The 24,765-nt window shown below is 46.8% G+C and overlaps 1 protein-coding gene across 2 annotated transcripts in view; it reads left to right on the top strand.

Annotated features, from left to right (window-relative positions):
• Positions 1-24,765, top strand: part of SLC17A9 (solute carrier family 17 member 9) — a 227,757-nt gene that overhangs the window by 135,034 nt on the left and 67,958 nt on the right. For both annotated transcript variants that reach the window (XM_069650756.1, XM_069650757.1), the window contains exon 10: positions 6,882-6,916. In XM_069650756.1, coding sequence (XP_069506857.1) covers positions 6,882-6,916 — 35 coding nt within the window. The remainder of the gene's footprint in view (positions 1-6,881; positions 6,917-24,765) is intronic.

Here is a 24,765-nt window from a genome sequence, read left to right as displayed (position 1 = left end):
ATAAATAACCTATCATATCCTATTCGTATCATACCTGGTGCATGCAGTAGAATGGCTCCACATAGGCCACCTGGTGCCTTTAGGACCTTCCGGTGGTCGGGATGTGATGCTTTTGAATGTTACTGTCCACGCTGGTCTTGTGCACCTGCGCGGCCTTGTTCCCTACCTTTCTGAGTCGATTGTGTGTTAATTAATACCCGCACCATGTCTTCCTGACTGCGTGGTAAAGGAAGAGGATCCCACGCGGTGCCTGTAGACGGCTGACACAGTTGTTCTGTTGAACAGGCTCCTTCTTCCACCGTGTAGGAAGGTGGGCACGCCGTAGGGGGAGGAGCTATAATGCAGTGCGAGGTGCGGCGGCAAGCAGTGTTGCCAACTTGGCGACTTTCTCGCTATATTTAGCGAGAAAGCACAGCCCCCTGGCGACTTTTTTGGGAAAAAGCGGCTTGTTAGAAATCTAGCTACTTTTTTCTTTTGGTTTGGAGACTTGTGTCATTTCCACAAGTTTCCAAACCAATAGAAAAAAGTGGGGCTGTGCTTTCTCGCTAAATACAGAGAAAGTCGTCTTGCTGGCAACACTGGTTATAGGACAGTGCATGTGTGTAATGGCTGCTTGTTATTGCTTTGGCTCATCTTGAAGGCTTTCCCGCTCTGACCAATAGGAGAACGTCCTTGCCCTGCACCTTACTCTGCATTCATAGATTTGTCTGCTAAGTTTTTCTTTGTTTAATAATAAATATATTTTCTCTAGACTTGTCAAACTAATGCAATATTGTGACAATGTGTTTACATATGTAGAATAGCTGGATTATAAAATACTAGCTTAATAAAAATGGCAGTACACGTTTAAGAAGCTACAACAGAACGTGCAATCCATTATATTAATAACAACCAAAATACTACTGCATTTGCATGTTCATGTATGCATATGGATGTAATGAGTTTGCATCTGTGCATTCGGACTTTTATTACAAAAAAGGGTGGGTTCAATGAGAGGCTATAACAAGCATGCCCTCAGCAATCACCATCATGCACCTGGTATATTATGCAAATTAGGTAATGACATCACTTAACTACTTCTAGCTACTTTCTCGACGGCCAATAGCTACTTTTCTTACTGAGGAGTTGGCAACACTGGCGGCAAGCGTGAAGGATGAAACGCTGTGTGCAGTCACACAATCGTAGCGTACACTTTCTGCCTGCAATGTACCCGCGCCAGGAAGGATACAGTCCTTTTATTCAGTTAACTTTGTTACCGCCGCTGTGCCACTGCGCAGGCGGGCAGACATTACAACATTTGTTTTTCCTCCTCACCCAACCCTCCCACGCAGACTGGGTGTGCCAGGAATGGCGCCCTCTGATGACCACAGTCTGGGCTGTACACATGGCACTCCCTACTCTGAACACACTAGCGGCTATATGAACACTTCTAAAAGGCACTTTGCTGTATGTTCAGCAAAGTGGCGCTATGTCATTTTTGACTTTTTCAGCCAGGCCTACAATTTCAATAAAGCATCACTTTGCATTCTGGGGCGTGTGGTTTCATTTGTTCCTATTGAAAACATCATCACCAGTACAGACTCCAGATCACTCATGTTTTTCCATACACCTGCTGTTTCAAAAGGCATCCAATGTGCTACAAACATTACCCCTTTGTTTCTTTCCTGCTCGTCTTTCTCCAAAGCTCGGTTTGTGTTACCGTGTGCTATATTTACCCCTCCTACCCTCTCTCACTTTTTTGTTCCGGACACATACTACATCTCGACACCACTAGCTGGAGCACAATGCACCAAGAGCCGGCCAACTGGCTGCGCTGCAAAACTACTTTGGTTGTTATTTTGCACAGTCCAAAAGCACACAGGGTTGTCTAACTCCAGCCCTCGAGGACCGGATCCATGTCGTATTTGTAGGATGCCCTCTTTAATATTCATGAGTTAAAATTAGCATACAACGATTCTAAGTGTATGCACATTTTTCTCATGAATATTAATGAGGGATATCGGAGAGCATGACAGGTTTCCGGTCCCCGATGTCTAGAGTTGGACAACCGTTAGGACATAACCTAGCTATGGGCATACAAGGCACCACCTGCAAAGTGATCTAGTCTAGAAAGCCAGGGATGGTTGTGTCACATGGGGTCTGGGGCATCATTTGCAGCCATGGTTCTGGCATCCCTCTGTCTGATTAATACAAGATGCTAAATGTAATGGCACCTCCTGCGATTAACCTAGCCGTGCACAAATCAAGGGGACACTCAGGTTGATAGCGCCCACCCTGTGTGCTTTCGATAGTGTACTCACTTGAACTAATCAGGGCTGCAGCTGGGAATCGAACCCAGGTCGCGAAGTGCTTAGCCACGAGTCGCGAATATCTCATAGTGGCATACGGGATACTCTAGTCCCGTCCCACTTTGCAATTATCTTTATTTTGCTTAAGTTAATAAAGGCACCACGTGTTTCACAAGCATATGTGGTTCGGTGGAAAGGCTCAGTGCAATATTTTGAGGCGAAATCGAATCTGTTGACCGGATGGTAGATATTTCCATTGAGTCTGTGTGTTCTCCTACAGCAATGCACTGCTTTTAGTTCTCTTTTTCTTTGAAAGTCCTATTCTTTCTCGGAGACCTCTAGTAAGTGACCCAGTGCCTTCTGGGTTAGGAGAGGGCAGCAGGCAATTTGTCCTGGTTTTATTTCACATTTTGCCACATTGGGCCCAGAGCCTGTGCTCTCTGGGTTTTACGCGTCTGCTTACGCCGACATGTTTCGCTCTCAAGTCTACACCTGGTGTGCTGTGGGTTTTCCACTGAGGTAAGTTTGCCTCCGAGTATGCCGGTCTGTCTCTGAAAGCCTGGAGTTCCTCCCTCGCTGGCCTTCCCAGTGGGTGGTGATGTGTTGGCAGCCTAGGGCCTGCTCTAGTTTCCTCGTGGTGAGCTTTGGTAGTGATGCGTAGATGTGGCTGCTAGTCTTTTCATAGCCTGACAATATAAGACTCTCACAAGATCTTGTGTGGGTCATTTGTTGGTCAATGACTTATTTTCCCCTCAGCAGTGAATCTGTGTCACTTTGAAAAGGATGAGACAAAAAAGAATACGTTTCTGAATGTTCCTAGTATACCGCTACGTATGGCATGAACTGTGTTAATCAGAAAGGTTCGTAGTGTGCCATTGGTTATAACGCCCCATGTGTTTATAGGAAACCTACATACGCCAAAATGGTAGTACGTGTAGCCTCCAGTGTGTTTATTGGAAATCTTCCTGGAATGTGAGTATATATAGCCTCCAGTGTGTATAGTGGAGGCTGTCCTAAGAAGCCATAAGCTATAGCATCTCACACGTTAATCAGAAACGTTCATAGTGTGCCATTGGTTATAGTACCCCATGTGACCATTGGAAACATACGCAGTACAGTATGGCAGTACATATAGGCTCCGATGTGTTTATCAGAAGCTGCCCTAATGTGCCTGTAGGTGTACTATCCCATGTATTTATCAGAAACCTACTACTGGGGGCTTCTTGAGTACCTTTCAAGTCCATCACGCGACCATTCACCAAATCCTTCTAGTGCCATGCTTTCTTGGGTCTAGACATCGCTGTCACAGTAACACTCTGCTCCGAACCGAGTTGTCCTCGCTACTTCTTTCATGCCTGCGGATAACTCATTCACATTATGAAATATGCATTCCTATCACCAAAAACCTATCCCATCCCTTTATCCCAAATGTTTTATACTCACAATTTGACTGTTGTTTTGTCTAACCCCCCCCCCCCCACACAACCTTTCTCTTTCCTTTCCACAGACCAAGATATGGCGGGGTCACAAAACCCCGCCTTTATAGTGGTGACTGGTGCAGTATAGGTATTTGATAGCATAACACAATTTGCTAGAAACCTTCTGACTTCGCCAGTGCCCATCGCATTCAGTGTGCTTATCAGACTCATTCCTAGTGTGTCAATGAGCGTAGCGGTGTGTGTGTGTGCGCTGCCCTGCGGCAATAATTTGAGGAGACCGTTTTCAGGCAGCGTGTGCTTTTGTAGAATGCTAGGTGGGGAAGCATGACCTCTGCAGCTGTTGGGTCCCACTCCAGGTAGGCATTGATGGTGTTTCATTCCCAGACCTCAGGGCAAGAAGAACACATTGGAATAATTATACAGTCAAGTATATTTTGTACCAATTTTGGAGGTTCAATTTGCCCTGGGCTTTGTTGGGGTGCAGAATTCTTTCACTGTTTTTGTCCTTATCAATCGGCTATTCCGTTTCAAATAACAAGAAGCCGAGGCAGACATAGTTTTGTGTGTGTTCTACCTCTGTAGAGTTGTTGAAAAACCTGAATGCATTGACGTTTCTCTGGTTTTTGAAGTATGTTATGTTATGTTGTGTTATTGGGCTTGCACCGCTCATTGCTGCCACGTTCATGGTCTCAAGGTGCTCTCATGGAGAAGTAAGAGGGGAGTGGGTGATTACGGGACTTAGCCAGTGCGCTCCACTCTTGGTGCTGGTAGAGCCGAGAACAGCTGGAGTCTGTCTGGGTGAGTTCGCTAGGTGATTTGTGGTGTTTCCCAGGATATCTATGCTTCAGATGGGGGAGCTGTGGTTTGTGGTGTTTCCCAGGAAATCTATGGGAGAGCTGAGGGGCCAGTGGGGATTCTGTGTGGTTGGAGAGGTGTAGAGTTGTGATGGGCCAACGTATTTTTTTACTCATATTCTGTGTTGGCGAGTGTGTTTAGAGTGTGAGGTTGTTAGTTGACTTGTAAGTTTGTTTCTGCTTGTATGAATCCGGTCTTCTCTGGCGGTGGACGCTCGGGAGGGAAAAAAGTGCTAGCTTGTGAAGGCAAGCCCTGTTTAGCGATGCTCCTTTTGATTTGATGGCTTGTTGTGTTCCTTTAAAAGGGGTTTTGGAGATTGTGTTCAATTTGATGCGCCATTCTTTCAAAAAAGTGTTAGGTTGTGCAGTGGTGGCATCGCGGTGGCAGTCTGGTGTAGTTTCTTTCCTAAGGGTTTTAGACAGATCTCTATCCTGCTGTGTTGAGTAGCCAGGTTTTTGACAGTTTCCGAAATGTCAGATGGTCTTCTGTTCTCGCTCTCCAGAAGCCAAGTTCTTTTGGCAGTGTTCTTGTTCACTGCGGCTCCTAGTAGCCACATTATCTGCATAAATCGAGCATTGTATCCCACCGTGTCATGTAGCAGGAGCCTGGTGCTGGGGTCTCTATGAGATCATTTAATACCTATGTTAATCATGTATGACCCGGCTCGCTCCTTTTATGGATGTGCGTCGCGTCTCCCACAACAGCTGATGGTAGAATGCATCGATAGCATGATGGCCTTCATTTTCCACGAATGGCTGTCTACCGTTTAGAGCAGGATGCCATTTTTGTCCCGGTAATACTTCATTCGTTAAAATTCTTTTCGGTAAGAACACAAGGAACTCTCTGTTTGTAGGTCAGTGTCTTTCAATGGAAAATGCAGCCGGCAGGACCGTGTGAAGGACTGACCCAAGCCGACTCCGGTACAAGCCTTTGTGAAAGGGTGCTGCCCTTTTAGAGGGGTTGCTGTATAAGTAATGCTCTAAGTGGGCTGGGGCCAAGAGAGTTGACTTTTGATTTTCACAGGTGGGGGCTAGGGGGTAGTCCCATTGTAAGTATAGGGACTTTTAACACAGATAGCTTGTCCTAGGGGGGGCCACAGGCCACGCAGCACCTGTGCACTCCTCAGCACCCCTGGCTGGGGCAGAGGTGTTGCTAGGGTAGGTCTGAGGGGGCTATAGCCATGGGTCTTTTGGTTGTAGCCGCAGATAGAAGCTAAAGGGCTATAACCAAAAGGCTAGCGAGCCCCGAGTCCCAACATTAGAGTAGTCCTGGATCTTTTCCAGACCTAGCAACAGCCCGGGCAGAGCACTAGCAGTCTCAGAAAACTGTTCCTGCCCCAGGGTGCCCCCAGTCACTCATGAGCTACCCATGCAATCTCTCCTGTGTGACTTTTCTTAGTCTGAAAGCAATCTCTATAAAGCATTTAAGAAAACGGGACGTTGTCCATAGCCTCACATCCATAAACGGTCACTGATCAAATAAGTACATATGGCATGTGGCTTGCAGACATGTGACTGTTAGGGTGAGTGTTGTGACAAATGAAATGAAGAGCGAGCCCAGCGTGCATTGCATGCCCAGAAGGGGGTTAGGCTTGAATCCCTATCGCATGCATGTTTCACATATACAATTCATAGGCATTCCTAGGTCCCCAAATTGTTCTTTCCTTTAATGCAATCACAACGAGGGCGATTTACTCCGTGAATTGCTTAAATACTAAGTGACAAAGTGATTAATTTACAAAACCCCAGAAAATGAATTTGGAATATGCCGATTGGATGCAAACAATACCACCGCAGACCATGCCGAGTTGCCCAAAGTGCATGTTTGCAGGGTCTCGGGGCGAAATTGGTTGGGTCAGGGAGAGCCCTCATTAGCCCATGCCCCCTGGCCAACACTACGTGCCAACATTCATACGACGCCCCCTTTGAGCCCCCCTCTATTTTGCTTCTAGCTCAAAGCACTGTGTAGAAGACTTTACGCAAAGAACCTCTGCCACCAGGGAGACCCCTGGGTTAGTACTTGCCTTAGAAGCGCAGTTTTCCTGAACCTTGTGAACCTCATCTCGGGACGTTTGTCCCTCTCATCCTTTCCTCTCTCTCTCTTTCTCTCCTCATCTGTCTCTCGCTCTCCTTCCCTGTCTTTTTCTCTGTGTATCGCCCTATCACTTTCATTGACTCTCCGCCTGTTTGCCTCTCTCTCCTTTATTTTCTCTCCCTCATCAGTATATTTTTCTGCCTCCTTCGCCTACTCTTTCTGGCTCTCTCCAGCAGCCTGATCTTTCTTTCTTTTTATTTTTCAGGGTTTCAGACCATCACCGTCCGGAAGTCCATGCAGGTGAGATGGGTCTTCATGCGAGGGCTGGGCAGGGAGGGTCTGTTCAGAAGACACTGGGATGGGTGTCTTGTGGTGCATATCCTTGGCAATCCGTGCTGCTACAACCAATTCTGGACTTCAGACCTAATTCACTCTGGGCATAAATAACAGATCGCAGTAGATTTCTTTTGCGGAGAATTAAGTCAGCAGGTTTATGTAAATTTGTATATCTGTCCAAAAACTGGGAAAACATTTCACTACAAGCGACCAGCAGATTGGTGATTCACTGGCTCTTTGTTGCCCTGGTTGATCCATTGCCCTTCTTAGGCTTCAACTATTTCGTTTGCCGCAGTGACTCTGCACAACTGTGCGGGTGCCTACCCACAGGCTAGGCATCCGTTCTTGACTGTAAGGTGCCCCTGCTGTTCGGCATACAGAGGGCAACTCGAGGTGGGGTACGCCCCCCTCTTTACTCCTTCATACTTGTTATTCTCTGATGAGGTTGGTGTCTTGTGCAGCCGCTGCCCGTGCAACATCAGTCATACACTTCATTGCTTGCTGCTGCATGCGATGCTGTACTTGATGACCCAGGGATGGTGGGTGGGTACATTTCTTGCTGGGTACCACAAAAAAAGAGGGATCATCCTCTCACTGTACCTCCTTATTCAGGGGGCCTGGCCCTACGTGACTGGTCCTCGTCTTGACCCCACCCGTGGCCCACTGAAAGGGACAGGCAGTTCTAACTCTGTCATTTTCTGCGTCATTCTTTCACTTTTTAGATGCCAGGTTCGTTTACTTTAGCAGCCTTTGACATGCCCTTTGTTAGCCCCTTCCTGAGCAGGAAGTGGGCGCCATATTCAGTCCTTGGGCCTCTGCCCATGTTAACATTGTGGCCGTCTGAGTGACCGCCTCATGCGCCCAACACCAAAAACACAAGATGAGTGTCTGGCAGGCTGTCAGGGAGCAAGAGGAATCTGTGATCCGCTCACAAGAGCGTGCCTGACGTACCAAGGCATCTCAAAGGCCATAGGATGGGGGCAGAGTCAGTCATGTCATTCATTTGCTTGGCGTGTGAGTGTTGTGTTCTAGTGCCTTCAGCCTGCCAGACATCCCGTTGTGTCGTGTTGGGTCCTGATTTCCCCATCTAACCAGCGCATTGCCCTGGCACTCCACAGACTCGTTGGCTAATTTTCTCAGATGCGCCATTTCAAAAGACGACTTCATGTTAGGATGGCCGCATCTTAAAACGATTAGTAATCCAGTGTTGCCAGGTCAAAAGGGAACAAAAAGATGAAAGTGCCTCTAAAACAAGCCCAAAACAAGCGGGCTCCCAACCAAATAAGCTGAAAAAACAAGCACACTTCTAAAACACTGTGGATAGGCCTTTCTCATCTGAATGGGGCTTCTAAAAGCACATCTTTGGCAATCACGCAATTTACGTTGGTAACCTGGAGTGCACATCAAGCAAAGAATTTCACAAATAATTTCACACAGTTTTCTGTGGGGCAGTACACCGGTTGGCCCATGCAACTCGTGAATGTGAGCAATAGGGGTGAAAATTAATGTTGGCCCTGCTAAGGCGAGTCCTCTCTACTTGCCCAGGATCACACACCTAGAGGAAGAAAAATGTAAAGTCGTGCCCCGTTTATAATGAGATGAATGCTTCTGTAAAAGAAAAAAAGGAAACAACGTGGATGCACTTCCAGGCTGTTTATTTTGTACCTCTGCAGATAAGAACGCAATTGCAGCAAGTCATCAAAAGGCTGCAGGCAGTGAGTCCCTGCCGGCGTGTGTCATTGCATGACAGGACGAACGTTAATTCTCCTTTCATGCGTGTGTTTACATGCAAGAACACAATCAGGACGATAAGCGGACAAAAACCGCAACAAGCGACTTGACAAAATTATAAGGAGGGGCTGGGGGGGAGAAGCCCAAAGTCGCTTATAATAAGCGGTCACGCAACTTCACTGTGCTCATTATAACAGCCCGTGACGTACGTACGCCTGTACAGTAGATCCAGGTCTTCGACCAGCGCGTCACTTATTGCACCATTGAATCACTGAGTAAATCACACATCCATTTGGGTGAGTATTACATGGACTCTCGTGAGCCTTTAGGCATGTGAGCTATTTGTACAAGTTTCAGGTGCTGTATGTTGGGGCATGCACACCTGTCGCAGGTAATTGGGCATTTTATACATCGGCGCCGAATCCCATTTCAGAGGACTTTGGGTCCCCTAGAAATCTAAAGCAGCACATTAGTCTTGTATTGTCTATGCTAAGCAGCAATTGCTTTTCGGGGAACTTTTGCATGTGTCAGGGAGAAGAGGGCTGGCTAGCCTTTGTTCGCTTCCTGGTGGAATGTCTCCAACACCGGCTGCATGTCTCCCGTACATGTTTTGGTTTGGAATGTTTCACCGTTTGCTAAGTCATAGAATGCACTGCTAGCGCTCAAGCAATGTTTGGACACCCTCAACATTAAAGCTGCTGTATCGTGCCTAGCTCCCCGGTCGTCCCTGTGCCCCAAGATCTTTCATAGTATTGAACGGCAGATGCGTTTTTTGGCCAGTTTGGAGCGGGCGAAGTGTGCGATGGCCTGGGGCACAGAGCTAAATAGCAGGGGGCTGGGCAGGAAGGGGGCCCAACCAGATTGCTGCCTCTGAGCTTTCTGGAGAAAAGATTAAGCAGCCTTTTGTGCCGGTGGGTGCTTCTCTGGGATGTTCCGCTAGCTGCTCCCTGCTGACTTGTGGATGGCTGTGATGGGTTCGGAATATGCAAGGAATGCGTAGCCCAAACACAGCGTGTGAGATGCTCTGGAGTGACACACCCTGTGCCCCCTCATTCATTGTGTTCACAGCCTTTCAAGTGGGACAATTTTATAAATGATGGCTCATTTAACACAAGTTCAAAACATAGGTAAATTGTTCACTGTTCCTACACATTTGCAGTCTGCCACAATAGTGGCCTGGGTATCATAACAAACATCAGTTATACATTCACTGTTCTCTTCTGGTTTACACACAAAGGGTGAAAAACCCAGAATTTATACATGGAACTCCGTGTTCATTTGCAGCAATTTGTCACTGTATTGTCACTTTACAGTCTAATATCTCAACATGTTTCAGTTCACAATAGCAAAAAATGCAGAACATTCATCAGGAGTAGGAACCCAGTGTTAGTAAGTGTATTCAGTGCGCTATAGTGCTTGTGAAGGTTTCAATGAGGAATTGCTAGGCGTCCTGCACCTGCATTTGTGTGCTAGAGGGCGAGGCCATTGAGAGTAATGGTAGCATGCTATGGCAATGGTTTCCAATTACGAGGGACGCGGAGTGACAGAACGCAGCAACAGCCACGGTAGACACTGTGTTTTGACTCTCACAGACACCGAGCAACATTAAAGCCGCTATGCTGATGCGCGTTAGCGCACCTAACAACCCGCTGAGCAGATACACGCTTTGACTACTCTACCCCCAACACGCACGGACCTTATTGATAAGGCACATCCACCTCCTATCTGAAAACAACCCACGAAGGTGCTAGCAGTTCAGCAATTGAAGACAGCGACCAGTGACCCAATATCCCTAGGATCACCCACTATGAGGACCAGATCATAGTGACCATGCACTACCATCACTAAAGGTACCAGGAAGGACGCACTCGAGTCCTGACTACCATTACTCTCAATGGCCTCGCCCTCTAGCACACCAATGCAGGTGAAGGATGACTAGCAATACCTCGTTGAGACCTTCACAAGCACTATAGCGCATTGAATACGCTTACTAACACTGGGTTCCCACTCCTGATGAATGTTCTGCATTTTTTGCAATTGTGAACTGAGATATTAGACTGTAAAGTGACAATACAGTGACAAATTGCTGCAAAGGAACACAGAGTTCCATGTATAAATTCTAGGTTTTTTACCCTTTGTGCGTAAACCAGAAGAGAACAGTGAATTTATAACTGATGTTTGTTATGATACCCAGGCCACTATTGTGGCAGACTGCAAATTTGCAGGACCAGTGAACATTTACCTATGTTTTGGTCTTTTAACAATGATGTATTTTTAGAAAATTCATGTTTTGAAGATGAATGTTTATGATGATTAAATTGGTTTCTAACCACTGAAAGAATATTCCTTTCAGTTCCCCACCCTATCAAACCTGTCCCTATCTCCCTTTTATTCACAGTTACCCCCCCCCCCCCTGGGAATAGATTGAGGCAGCACGCAGATATTTGTTTTATGAGTGCATCCCGGGGTTCCTCCTTTATCTTAGTAGGCTCATTTAACACACCATTGTTTTTACACATACTATACGCTTAACTTTTTAGTGTTCAGAACTGAACATGGCGCATTTTTATCCAAAAGGCCAGCACAAGTATCGGTTAGCTGAAGAAAGGTTCAAAGACCATTAACGTGCCACATAGAACAAGTTTTAAACCATTTTGTTTATTTTCATGTCTCTTTCTTTGACAGACCAAAAGATTTTTTTTGTGTATATTAGTTTTTAGTTACATATGGTTAATCCATGGGAAGGTTAACTGTAATTTTCTTGCTTAAGTATTCTAGTGGCTGCTTTGGGACATGGACTAAATGCATCCCTCAGCATCAAAGGTATTTTCATTTTCTAAACAAGCCAGTCACTGCCTAGCGCGCACACGCCAGACGGCACCTCACTGTCACTTGGCCCCTTGATAAGGATAGTAGAGTTTATGTGTCACTATGCAGCTAGTAGTCCATGGCAAATCAATGCAGCGATGTGTGCAGCATTGTTTTGTGCACTGCACTAGTAACCAACCTGTTGGTTAAAGGCGTCTGTGGTGCTCCATCATGTAACAGCACATATGCCTGTTTTTGTCTGATGTGTCCAATGTCCATACTAAAGCACACTGGATAATTTTGTGTATGTGGCTGTGACGAGTATGTCCTACTGTGCCCACACTTAAACACATAAAGCAATCAAAGAAGTTACCTCAAATTATACATCCGCTAGGCCAAACGCCTTTTCTACACTGCCACACTGATTTTCACTAGCAGCAGAACAGCACTAATAAATGATTCTATTGCTAGCTCTGTTAGATAAAGCATGGGCCTGATTTTATTTTCAGAAATAACCCCGGAGGCCTGCATAATACTGAGGAGGTAGTGGCTGAGGAACTGTAAACCCTTAACAATGCATTAGAAGCCGGTTTCATTCAAAACGCTTCATCAGCTTATTACTGGTCAGGCTAACGCTCGTAAGAGGTACAATACTTTCTATGTAGTCTCTCTGTACATTGTTTATTGGGTCTCTCTTGCATGATATCCTGTCCAGTCTATAGATATAATTCCCTAAAGATGTTTCTGTATTGAGGGTTGGGCATGCCCACACTGAGACCTAGCCCTTCCACATCTAAAATTCTCCAGAAACAAGAAGCAATAGACCCCTCATACCCCATTTGTGTGCCAGATGTTGCAGCCATTTTATACTTGCATCCAAAAACGTAAGCTGTTCGAATGAATATGTATAGTTCATGGTTACAAACATTTTATGATTCGGTTGAGTGTTGTGAACTGTGATGTGAGCATCAAGCCATGCGTCTGTTATGAATTTAGAGATCACAGACTTGTTTATGAAATATAGAGATCTCTGATCACTGTTATATTCCTGAAATTCTCTGTGATTGCAAAGCATAGAGGAACCCTCACTGGTGCTATTTGTCACCTTTCCCACTCTCATAGAGGTATTTTGAGTACAATAAGAGTGTACCAGACTGTCCATCTTGGAATGATAACCATCTGTCAGAAAATAATTCATATGTGTAGCCTAGTATTGCCCCTTGCAAATACAAGTGAGGTGGTATGAACAGAACACCTGCAACTCAGGGCCAGTGGTCAGTGAGCCCTCAGACCCCGGTAGGCTGGTTGCACCGCAGTGCGCCAGTACACACAGTTTGAGCAAGTGACAGAAACGTGACAGAAAAAGCCATTTACTTGGGAAGCAACAGCTGTGTTTTCACATTAGATTTCTTCTGTAAAGTATGTGAATTACAATGTAAAGAAACCAGCTTAATTTATACAGCAATTGTTTATTGATATTGAGGAGGGGTTTGTCACACGACACAGAGGTGTAGTTTGTGAGTGATGTGTACCAGTCGGGGGTGGTAAGTGCGCATTCTAGCATTTTGCCCTCTGCACCAAGTTGACTAGAAACCACCCTGCACAAGAGATTCATGGAATTATTATTTCTCGGTAGTTTGTCTGCTTTATTTTGCCTTAATCCCCTCACAAGTTCTAGTTTTGATATCCTTCATTGGACTAACTGGAAAGATTATGCTGAGTTGCAATAATGCACGAGCTTTCAAAGCCGCATGGATTTTAGCATCCTCTAAGAATTACCAAGAGGGTACGTCTCTGCAGCTTGTATCGAAAACAAACACCTAATTTTTCTATAACATATTGTCCCCGACAATGAAGCTCAAATGGGCGCTAGGTCAGAAGCAAAGTGATGGTTGCCTGAGACGGGATGATGCTAGTCAAATTTATAAAAATAATCGATGGGCCTACTTTAACATTTTTGAAATCAAGCACACTTATGACAATGCGAATACAGGGGAATGGTGTCCTGACTTTAGCCATCACATCTTGAAACCCCGCAGAGCTGAGGCACCTGGCAGTGCAACCTCTCCATCTCCCCACACCCACATACAGTAACACAAAATCTAGGGACAGAAAGGGTGAAGGCAGCCAAAGAGCTTCTCAAATACAGTTCCTCACAAGACAAACAGCTGTGACCAGTAGGCCTGGCAATGGCAAGTAACAGCAGCCGCTTGGGAGGGGGAGGGAGGTGCTACCAAGAGAATTCAAGTGATCTAGTCAGCCACAGCAGATTTGTTTTCAATCACTTTACAGACTTTTTATGTCAGTTTCTACCTATTCTGCCCCCAGATCTGGATAATTGGAACTCACCGTAGAGTATGCTATGGCAGTGGACACCGGGACTCTCTTCACCGCGTTCCATTCTGTACTAAATAGGAGCTCTCTCTATTTTCTATCTCAAATGTATTTCTTTTTAAATACTTCACTGGCTGACCCAGCATCTGTAGACTCACTTTCCACAGCTGCGCTAAGAGAATCCCACACTTTTTCAGAGTGACTTGCTCGTTTCCCACTCGAGAAAGGAAGTCTAAATCTATAGCCGCTCCTTACCTGGATCTCTGCCTACTCTTATGTTTAGTTATGGGGAATCGCAGGTGCACGAAATCCTGTTTGGACTTGGCATGCACTGCACCATGCAAACAGGGATTCTGTGCACGTGTCAGTATTTGCAGAACGTTTTTGTGGGAGGGAGTCGGAGGAAGCATTTGTGCCGCAGAGTAAGAATTTGCCCAATGTACAGATTGTGATCTTTTTGGCATGTGTCGGACATGAATGATTACTTCTCCTAAACACATCTCCACTCTCCACTTCTCCCACCACCTTCCTTTTGCTTATTCCCAACCCTCCGCTCCTCACTTCTTTGCACCCTTACTCCCATGTCATTGTCCTGACATCCCATTTAACTCTGTGCTTCTGTGTCTTTGTTAGGCAGAATCCCGTGCAGTGCCTTTAGGGACCATGACACACGATTAAGATTAAAGGTGGCAATACAAGTTTTACCTTTGGTACAAGCCTGTACTACTGTTAAAGTGGTAGCAGTAGCGGAGCAGCCAGGCTTCTCTCAAGAGTATATGAGCAGTAGCAGAGATTACACAAAGGAACCACAATTACTGTGACTCATGCAAACACTGACTCAAGGTTTCAGGTAGACAAACACAAGTACATTTATTTTTAAACCATTTGTTATAAACGCAACACTTCTATTAAATTCAAAACCACACATAAAATACACTACAACTAACCAATTCACTTTGTACGGTATAAATCAAGGTAAGTACCCTGTCTTTGAACTGACCGTTCTTATGAAACAAGACACGTTACCGTGAATACGATTGCGATCACTTTTTGACAGTTCGGTCTACTAAATAAACGCGTATCCGCGGCAAGAAATGTTACCGGGGCAAAAACACACTTAGCACTTGAGATACCCAGAGGGAGTTGGGGGCAAAAATCATAGGCAATATTATAGTTAGGCAGACAGAATCATAGAACACTCATAGACAGGAATTCAAGAGTCCAAGGGCCGGAGCCAGGGTCAAGTGACACAGGGTGCCTGTTGTCTAGGATCACACAGTCGGACAGTTCACGATTCAACGTAGCCAAGAGTACTTTGATATTGTCAATGTTCGGAAGCAAAAGTTATAAGAAGGAGGGAAAAGTAAGGACAAGCCTTAAGGAAGAGAAATAGGGATTCACCCAAATTCCTCAAGCGGAGTCCCTTTCTCAAAGGATGAAGCTGGTGCCACGGCAGTTGTACCTGGTAGTTTCCTGCAGACCCACGATTCCTGGAGCTTCGGCATGAAGGACAATGAGGGGGTTTGCACCACACAGGGATGAGGCCGGCATCAGAGACGATGAATAAAAGGTGTGCTCCTTAAAAACAGGAGAGGCTCTTCAGGTGGCTATCTGGACCACTACAGCAGTGTGCAACGATTTTGACCACAAAGGGATTCCTCTGACTGAAGAAGATGAGCTGGTTATCCCCAACAGGCTCAAGGGAAGAAGACTCCGGACTGGATCTTCTCTTAGTCGTTGAAGGGTAGATAGCTCAGGACTGCAGCAGTGCTTCACCGGTACGGGATAGTTGCAGCAGTCGACCTCTCCTCCGCTTCTCTTCGGTTCCTTGTAGTTCTAGGGGTGACTCTCTGACTTCCAGCCCAAGAGTCCTGCCTTTTATGCGACAATCCCCCATTCACACAGCCTGGCTGTCAATCAAGCAGCAGGGGGCTTGTCCAGCCCGGACAACCACCTCAGCCAATCATGGAAAAGTGCGACTTGAGTTACCTAGTATACCCAGTGCAGGGGGTGACTACACCGCTCCCTCACATTCAGCCCATCTAGACACCCAGGCACCTAGAGGAGAGCTCCATGGCAGAAGCCCGCCAAAAGACAGTGAACAAAGAAGGCAAACCTGGTTTGCTGAGCAAAGTAAAACACAAGGAGTTTAACAAAAAGAAATGGCGAATAAACCGCACCAGAGCCAAAAGAAAAAGGATTTGGTCAAGCGGGTTTAAGTTCGAGGCTAATACAATAGCCTACAATACTACCACGTTTGTATAAGATAACCGCAGTAGACATGTTTAGGGTAGATACCACTGCCACCAGCCAATGCTAAATGTTAAAAGAGCGAAACAATGCTCTAGGAGGTACAGATAAAAAGGGCTAAGAGTTAACCCTTCCAGTACTCCATGTAAGATGTGGTGTACTGGATCTGTGGTTAAATTGAGTAAAAGTTAATGGCAACTTTATCCTTTTCTGGGGAACAGTAGTAGAAATGGAGTCGGTGGGAAGTCTGCACGACAACCCTGTGTCACTGCACTGAAGGTGCTGTGTAACACACAAAAGAAGGGGGCCATTGAAGCGGTGTACTCCAGAGCCCACAATCATAAAAACAGGTAAAAGATACATAGCAAAACATGGGTAAGAGTGGGGGAAAAGCTCACACTCTTACCAAGTGGAAAGGAATAACTCCAGAGATCCAGCAAAGCTGCTGAGGGACTCACTAGGTAAGGGAAATTGGCCATGAAATGAGAATTCTCCCGAACAGTCTTCCTTTGGTCAACTCCCACTTCTAGCCCAACATCGTTTTACTCCTCCTACATCTTCCAAACAGACACTTCTCCTTCCTTTCACACTCGCCCCACAGCCATCATCACCATAGGTTAAATTTCCTTTCCATCTTCTTGCTAGAAATCTTTCACCACCACCTTCATTCTCACCTGCAGATTTATGTATCTTCAATCTCCCAATAGATATGACTTTTCCCTTGGTCTCCATCACCAGACCAGTCAGCAAGAACAGACTTGTTCCTCTGCACTCTCCATGGCGCATGAACCTTTACCAAATCTCAATCTGCAACACTCCTTAGCAGAATTATTCTCGTCATTGTTCTTCTTACCCTATTTCTCCTTTACCCACTGCCAGATCCTCTTCACGCTTTCAAAATCCTCACCTTTTCCTCCCATGATTGCAGCCATCCTGGATATAACATATTAAATTGCATTCTATTATGCAATGTATTTAATGGGGCAAACCTCTCTCACAGGACTAGTATGGTCTGTATGTCCAGAACATTGCTTGCAATGCTTCAATCATGCCCATATCACTTCCTGTGTGCCCACTACACAGTACTTACAATAATGCGTGTTTCTCTCTCTTCCTATCCACTGGCTTTGGGGTGGTATACTGATGTGCAGATGTGATCTGCGCCATATTTGTAAATAAATAACTTCATTTCATATCATGTAAACTGTGTCTGGTGACATCCCAAATGGTACACCCCCCCCCCATTCAAAACCCTTCCTTAAAAAAGTGAGAGACATGGCAAGTTAAACACATATAGCCACAGTAAATATATGGAGTACATTAAATGCCACATTCTTTCCAGTAGTGATCCTTTTGGTTTTCACAGGTTGTAGGGAAATACATATCTCAAAAGTATTTGTATACAGGACAGTGAAGGAGAAAGTGTCTCTCAGTCGCTACTTCTCCTTAGTCACTCAGTTGACAGACTCTGTCCTCTGTGAGTGGTCATAAATGTAAGACGGACAACTCTGTAAAGGTTTTTCATAAGATGCCATTTACTTTTAACTTAAAAGGGTTTGATAAACACTTCACTATCCCTACTCTAAAGAGCATTTCCCTGCCTATCCAAATAAACTAAAGGAAACACTATAACAAAATGAATCTGTCCTGCACACTTATACATACAATAAACATATGAAGAAAATATATCTATGGCAATTCAAAATAGAACAAAATAACAGTTACGTCAAACATATACTTAATAACTGTTTCTTCTTGTGAGCTGGGTAATGTTCCCTTCCCCAGATTCAAAGCAGGAATTTGTAGCAACAGTTCTAAATGGGAACGTTCAGTTTTATAACAAAGTTCTGGTAATAAGATTCTTCTTTCTCCAACAAGTCTCTCAATGGGACTTTCCAACAGTTGCAAAACGAAATAACACATTTTGGTTTCTCCACTTGTAGCAAAGAGTTAAACACAACTTCTTCTTAAGAACCAAAACACTTCTACAGTTCTTTGATAGCAACAGAAATAGTTTGTCGGGAGGATTTCACAGTGATTCACAAAATCATGCAATTACCTTGCCACTTCATTTTCTTCACAGTCTTTAATAACCACAAGACAGTACTTTAATATCTTATACCTGGTCCACTCAACTGCCAGGTCTACCACTACAAGGTCCCCTGCCTTATTATACTTGCCTCCCAGGACTAAAAGCTTCTAACTCTACTGCAAGTACTTCTGTTGTAAAGGTTTGTTTCAAACAACTTGGTAAACGTCTTTTGACTTTCAACAACTTCAGTAATGTACCAGTCTTCTGGAAAGACATGAACCACATTGTTGCTGTTTATGCCGGATCTAATGCAGATTATGCTCCTCTCCTCCTGAATGTTGGCTATCAGGAGGGCAGCTTCTTCTGACACACTTCTTTTCCCACTCCTACATCAATCAAATGCTGATAATGGCTTTTTATCACACTTGTTCTTCTTTGACCTGGACAATGCTGTTTTGGGTCTTTATTAAGTATTGCTGCTTCTTCTGTGTGACAATAGCATTTGTAATTGGTCTGTTTTTTTAATTGCCCTCTTCAGGTTTTGGCAATATGATTTGTTGTTAAGGTCTTTTAATATTGCCTCACTTGGCTTTGGAAATGGTGGGTTGTTACCTTTGCAATTGCCAGCAATGGTGTTATTTTGCCACTTTAACTGGCAAGCATCAGTTTTATATGCAAAGTTATTTTTAGTCTGCCAATTACACTTCTTTACATTAGTTTGGTATTCAAGATTGTTAACACTGGCTGGCGGGTGATTACAGAGCGTTCCAGGGTCACGTACAACTAGTGAACTGCATACGTATCCGCTCGCACTGCTACCTTCGTGTTTTCTGTTTCCTCTGCTTCCCGTTACAAGGTAAGATACTGCTTTCTGGTTCCTGCGGCACACACCGGTCGGAAGAGGAGCCTTCTCCGCTCCACGAGCACTCCGATGATCGCCTGCCACCGAAGCACATGTTTCTTGGGGGAATGCTTTTCAAATAAATGCTTCCTGCCATGCAACTTCTGCATGCAAAGTCCTCGCGGGGAAGGTTTTCTGAAACAACACTTCCTGCTGCACAAAACCTCTACGTACAAGGTCCCGAAGGACTGAGACCCTCACAAAACCGGCATCCACTTCACACACAGCGGTGGCCCCGGTGTCTCGACCTTCCTGCAAATTCTGCTGCCAATGCAATGTTTAGTTTTGACCATTGCTCCATCTTCTGCTTCTCCTGCTGCTACTTCATTTGGCCTGCACCTGAGGGGGTCTTTAAGTCCCCTCAGGTGTGGTCATTGCAATCACACCTTGCAGTCTAGTGCCTCCAAATCCCTCTTCCACGTTCTTTGGGAATTGTGGGACTTGAAGTCCCCAATGTTTCAATGAGCTTTGCCTCTTTGTAAATTATGTTTAAATGAATTTACTCCACTTGCATTATTACATCAATCAAAGGAGTACTAGCTCTATCAGAACGTAAGTTGTTCTGATGTCCAGATTTAACTTCCTCTTGTTGACTGCAAGAGTCCTTACCATTATAGATGTGGGAAACTTTATAAGGGGGAGCTCTATGTTTGATAAATGATTGATTTGTGCTAGTTTTGCCACCCCCAGAATGTATAACTTTAGAACAGAAAATCTCAGTTTGACAACAAGCCATTATATATTCTGGCATCACTGACAACTCTTTCTCTGAGGAAGACAAACACTGCGTCTCACCAAATGGAATCCTCTCACTCCCCTGGGACCCTTCTCCTCCCAGGTGATCCTCCCGGCCAATACCACCCCAGTGTTAGGATCAGGTAGCGGCTGATTTCCCCTGGCCTCCTGGCAGGATGCTTTAGGTAGGGCGTTGGATGATTCCGCAGGATTCTTCACTCCTCTACAAGCATCTTGCTTGAGCAGTGTCGGCAAGGCTTTATGTCCAACTTGTGGTCACCCAGTCTGTATTTGGTGAGTCTTTGCATAGGTTTACTGAACATACCCATCATTTGTATCACTTTGAGAAATATTCAGCTCTTATCACAAAATATGATTGCTTTATCGACACAATTCTTCTCGTTTCCATCCCGGAATCTTTGTGCCATATCCGAATGTGTGTACCTTGCTAAGGGTGCATTTCACATGAGGTACAAAATTGCCCACAAAGTACCCTTGCAAATAAATATTTCCACCTCCAAATGCACATTGTCCAATGTATGGTACTGGCGAATATGTTTCCTTCCACATATTTTTGAAGCATTCACTCCACATTTGGACTCTCACACCTGAATGCCATATCCTCGACTCTCTGCGCCGACCCTTCCTCCCTGTCACCACCTTTCACGCCGCCTCTTGGTTCTGGACTATAGAGAGTGCTTTAAGTGGCACTACAAAATGAGCCGGGGCTCATCAAGGGGGTGTGGCCTAACAGCAGGGGTGCACCTGTTGGGCCATGCCACCTGACGAGCCCCAGCTCAATGGGCTACTGGCACCCCTGCCAGGCAGCCTTTTGTAGAGATCAGCAGCCTCTCCCTGTTGGGGAGAGGCTGCTGATCTCGGCATTTATTTTCTATTGGCTTGCCTGGCAGGGGACAGCGCATCGCCTATTCAGCCTTAATGGTGGTGCTTGCACTCGCCTGCTGGGGAGGGGCAGCGTCACCATTAAGGCTGAAACGGTGAGGCCTCTGGAAGCAGAGGCCGTTTTCATGAATACTGAAACACCTGCGAATGTGCTTCAGGATTTTGGAAACAAGGCCTCTGCTTCCAGCGGCCTCACGTTTTCTATATAATGGTGGCGCCGGCCCACGGGCATCTCTTTTTATGTTTTCTAAACTTATTTATTTATAGCAAGGCAGGACAGGTTACAGGCAACATTGCATGGAAACATTACATATCAATAGTAGGTCTACAAATCAGTATCTCCCCCCCTCCTTAATTTCAACTTCCCTGGGCCATGGCCTCAGCCCACCGCCCCAGCCGGGTGTGTGTCCCCTCGATCACTCAGAGCTCATCGGGTGTTGATCGGTTTGAATGTCAGTGCGAGGAATCCTTGATCAAAGTCCAGTACTGGGGCCCAAATGTTCTGGAAGCGATGCAGGTCCCCCGCTCTGGCCGCGGTGACCTTCTCGGCGATCAAGATGTCCCGGAGTTTCCCCCACCAGTGGGCTATGCAGGGTCCGTCCGGGGACTTCCAGAATCGGGCCCGCACCGTCTTGCCCGCTAGAAGGCATTGCGTTAGAATCTTTGCTCTGTTTCCAGAGCGGGAGTAGATCCCGGGACCCCTAGCAGGACAGTTTCAGGGTCCAGTGGGAGGGCGGTCCCGGTAATCTGTTCGATGGTCGAGAGACACCTGGTTCAAAATTGCTGAATCTTGGGGCAGGCCACCCACATGTGAAAAAAAGAGCCCGGCTGAGCGCAGCCCCTCCAGCAGGAGGGATCCACTTGTGGATTCATGTGGTGAATTCGGAGTGGGGGGGTAGTACCATCGCAGGGTGAGTATGTAGGCACATTCCTTATTGGTGACGCAGGAGGAAGAAGAGTGGGTGCGGGTCCATATATCTACCCACGTTTGGTCGTCAGTCGGGTGACCTAGGTCCGCCTCCCACTGGGCCATATATCGAGTCTTTGTAACCAGAAAGTCCCCCATGAAGCGTCTGTATATGGTCAAGGTCCTGCCTCTGGCTGGTATGTCTCTGAGGGTTAGCTCAAGGGACGTCGGGGGGCGGGTGGCCGCCTGGAGGGTCTAAGGATGGGAGCACCAGTGGCGGAGCTGGCAGTACGTAAATCTATCCCCTTCCTGGAGCCGGAAGACCTCTTTGCATTGTTCGAAGGTACTGGGTTTATTCCCAAAATATAGCTGTTCCAAGGTTTCGAGGCCCCCATCTATCCACTTTTGGAAGTTACGGGGATGGGCCCCCGGAGAGAAATTTGGATTATGAAAGATCGGTGAGAGCGGGCTTTGGCCTCTCGGGATTCCCTTCCGTCTCAAGGCCCAGTCCCAGGAGCTTAGGGTGTGTCTCGTCGTCCGCAGAATATTCTTCCAGCGTTCCCTGAGGGGAGGCTGATGTGTGGGAGGAACCGGAGGGGGAGCGGAAGTTGAGCTTGTTCTAGTTCGCCCCATCTGGGGCGAGCTGTGCTTGTTTGCCAGACGTGGATGTGTGCTAACTGCGCCGCTGCCCTATAAGCCTGTAGATCGGGGACCCCCAGGCCTCCAAGCCTGGCATTACCAATCAGGGTCCTGTGGGGGATCCTGGCCTTCTTGCCCCTCCATATAAACTTTGACATTTTCCTCTGTAGGTCTTGAAGGGCCGAGTCGGAATGGGGACGGAGAGGGAGGAGCAGGCGTAGAGGAATCTCGGAAGCAAGTTCATTTTGGTGGCTGTGATCCGGCCCATTAATGAGATTTCTTGCGTGGTCCAGCGCTTCAGGTCTCCCTCTAGTTCACCAAATAATCTGGGGAAATTTGCCTGGTAGGTGTCCTTCGGGTTCGCTGGAATGTGAACTCCCAGATAAGGGATGGACTGATCCCGCCACTTAATAGGGCACAGTCTAGTCAGCGCCTCCCTCTCCTCCGATCGGAGGCCGACTCCCAGGGCCACTGATTTGGCAAAATTGACAGTGAAGCCGGTGACCTCCCCAAAGTTCTTTATTTCAGGTCGGGCATGTTTCGCTGAGGTACTAGCTTCTGAGAGCGTTAACAGAACATCGTCCGTGTATAGGGCGATTTTATGTTGAGATGAGCCCACCTGCGGGCCTTTGATAAGTTCATTCTGCCTGATCCTCTGGGCGAAGGGCTCCATTGTGAGGGCGAAGAGAAGGGGAGATAGCAGACAGCCTTGTCTTGTCCCGCAGGACATGTGGATCGGGGCCGAGAGGGTGCCATTGATCCTCACGATGGTTTTGGGGGCCTTATAGTTGGCTAGGACCATGGACCGGAACGTCGGGCCGAAATCAAAAGCTTCTAGGGTGCATTCCATGAATGACCAGTCAACTCTGTCGAAGGCTTTGGTTGCATCCAGGGCCATTAGGGCGAGACCCTGGGAGTTACAGTGGGAAATGTCTATCAGGTTCAGGGTCCGCCGGATATTGTCCCCCGCAGATCGGTGGAGAATGAAGCCCATTTCGTCGGGGTGGATAATGTCCGGGAGAATGAGTGATAGCTGATTAGCCAGGATCTTAGAGTACAGGTTGGCATCAATATTCAATAGGGCGATGGGTTTGTACGAGGCTGGATCTCTCGGGTCCTTCCCTGGCTTATGAAGGAGGAGGACCGTTATAGACTCTTGCATTGAGGGGGTGACCGAACCCGACTCCTTAAATGAATTGAAAAGAGATACCAAGTGGGGGATGAGTTGGGGTCTGAATATTTTATAAACCCTGGGAGAGAACCCATCTGGGCCCGGGGCCTGCAATTTGAGAGCCTTGATATCTTCGTTGACCTCGTCGTCGGTTATCGGAGCCTCCAGCTGCTCTCGCGTGGAGTCGGGGAGGAGTGGCAGGGCGGCCTTTCGCAGGTATGCTTTTTGTTTGGATGGATCACGTGGAGGTGCCGTCATGACCTGAGTTAGGTGGTCCGTAGCTAATTGTAGTTTCATCAGCTCTGAGTAGTGAGTCACCCCCTGTGGGTCCCGGAGCCCTGCAATGGTGTTGGTGCATCTCGTTTTGGCCAGCTTGGCCACCAGAAGCTTGTTAGCCTTGTTGTTTTTGGCGTAATAGAATTGTCTGGTCTTACCCAATAGCTGCGCAGTATGCTCAGCGTAGTGGGCCTCCAATTTCTTTCGGTCTGATCAGAGAGCTTGTTGAAATCTGGGGGACCAGCCGCTTATCATTTGGGCTTCCTCAGCTGACCGCAGGTCTTCCTCCAGGGCTTGCCGGATGTGTCTCCGGTCTCGGTGGAATGCGACCCTTTGGGCTATCAGAGCTCTCCGAACCACAGCTTTCATTGCATCCCAGTTGTTAGCAGGGGAGGTATCTGAGACTGGGTTCTCCTCAAAGAAGTTCCTGATGGTGGTAGCAATTTTGTCCCTGGTTGACATGTCGTTAAGGATCGGGTCGTACAGCGGCCATCTGCGTGGGGCGTTAACGTTAGGGCTCTGGATGCGAAGTTCCAGTACTATCTGAGCATGGTCCGATAAAATCCGTGGGCCTATGGACTCCTCATTGGTGAAAGCGAGAGTTTGGGGGGAGGACAGGAGGAGGTCAATTCTGGAGAGTGTCCGCTGGACGAAGGAGAAGAAGGAGTAGTCTTTCTCGGTGGGGCGAAGCACCCGCCACGTATCCACCACCTCCAGGGTTCTGAAAGGCGCAGGAGGCTGAGGTCCTGTCTCTGGTGGGGTCTGGTACCCCATTGAAGTCCCCTCCTATTATTGTTTGGCCTTCTACAAAGCCTGAGAGGGAGGAGCCCAATCAGTCATAAAACGTTGTCTGCCCCGAGTTGGGTGCATATACAGATACAAAGGTGTAGAGGTCTCCTAGCAGGAGGAATTTGACGGCCAGGAAGCGGCACTCTGAGCACTTCATGGAGTCCAAAATCTGGGGATGTAGGTCCTTCCGGAACAGGATCGCCATGCCTCCCTTCTTGGTGTCTCCCGAGGCAGAAAATTGGCGTGGATAGGTGCTGGATCGAAGACGACCAAAGTCAGCCGGGAGGAGATGAGTTTCCTGGAGTAGCGCCACCCCGGCCTCCTCATCTTGTAGTTT

Source organism: Ambystoma mexicanum, chromosome 3p (genome assembly GCF_040938575.1).
Source record: "Ambystoma mexicanum isolate Mex_15411 chromosome 3p, UKY_AmexF1_1, whole genome shotgun sequence".
Classification (NCBI taxonomy): domain Eukaryota; kingdom Metazoa; phylum Chordata; class Amphibia; order Caudata; family Ambystomatidae; genus Ambystoma; species Ambystoma mexicanum.
The sequence above is the reverse complement of the archived record's forward strand: the minus strand, read 5'-3'. Positions and strand labels throughout refer to the sequence as shown.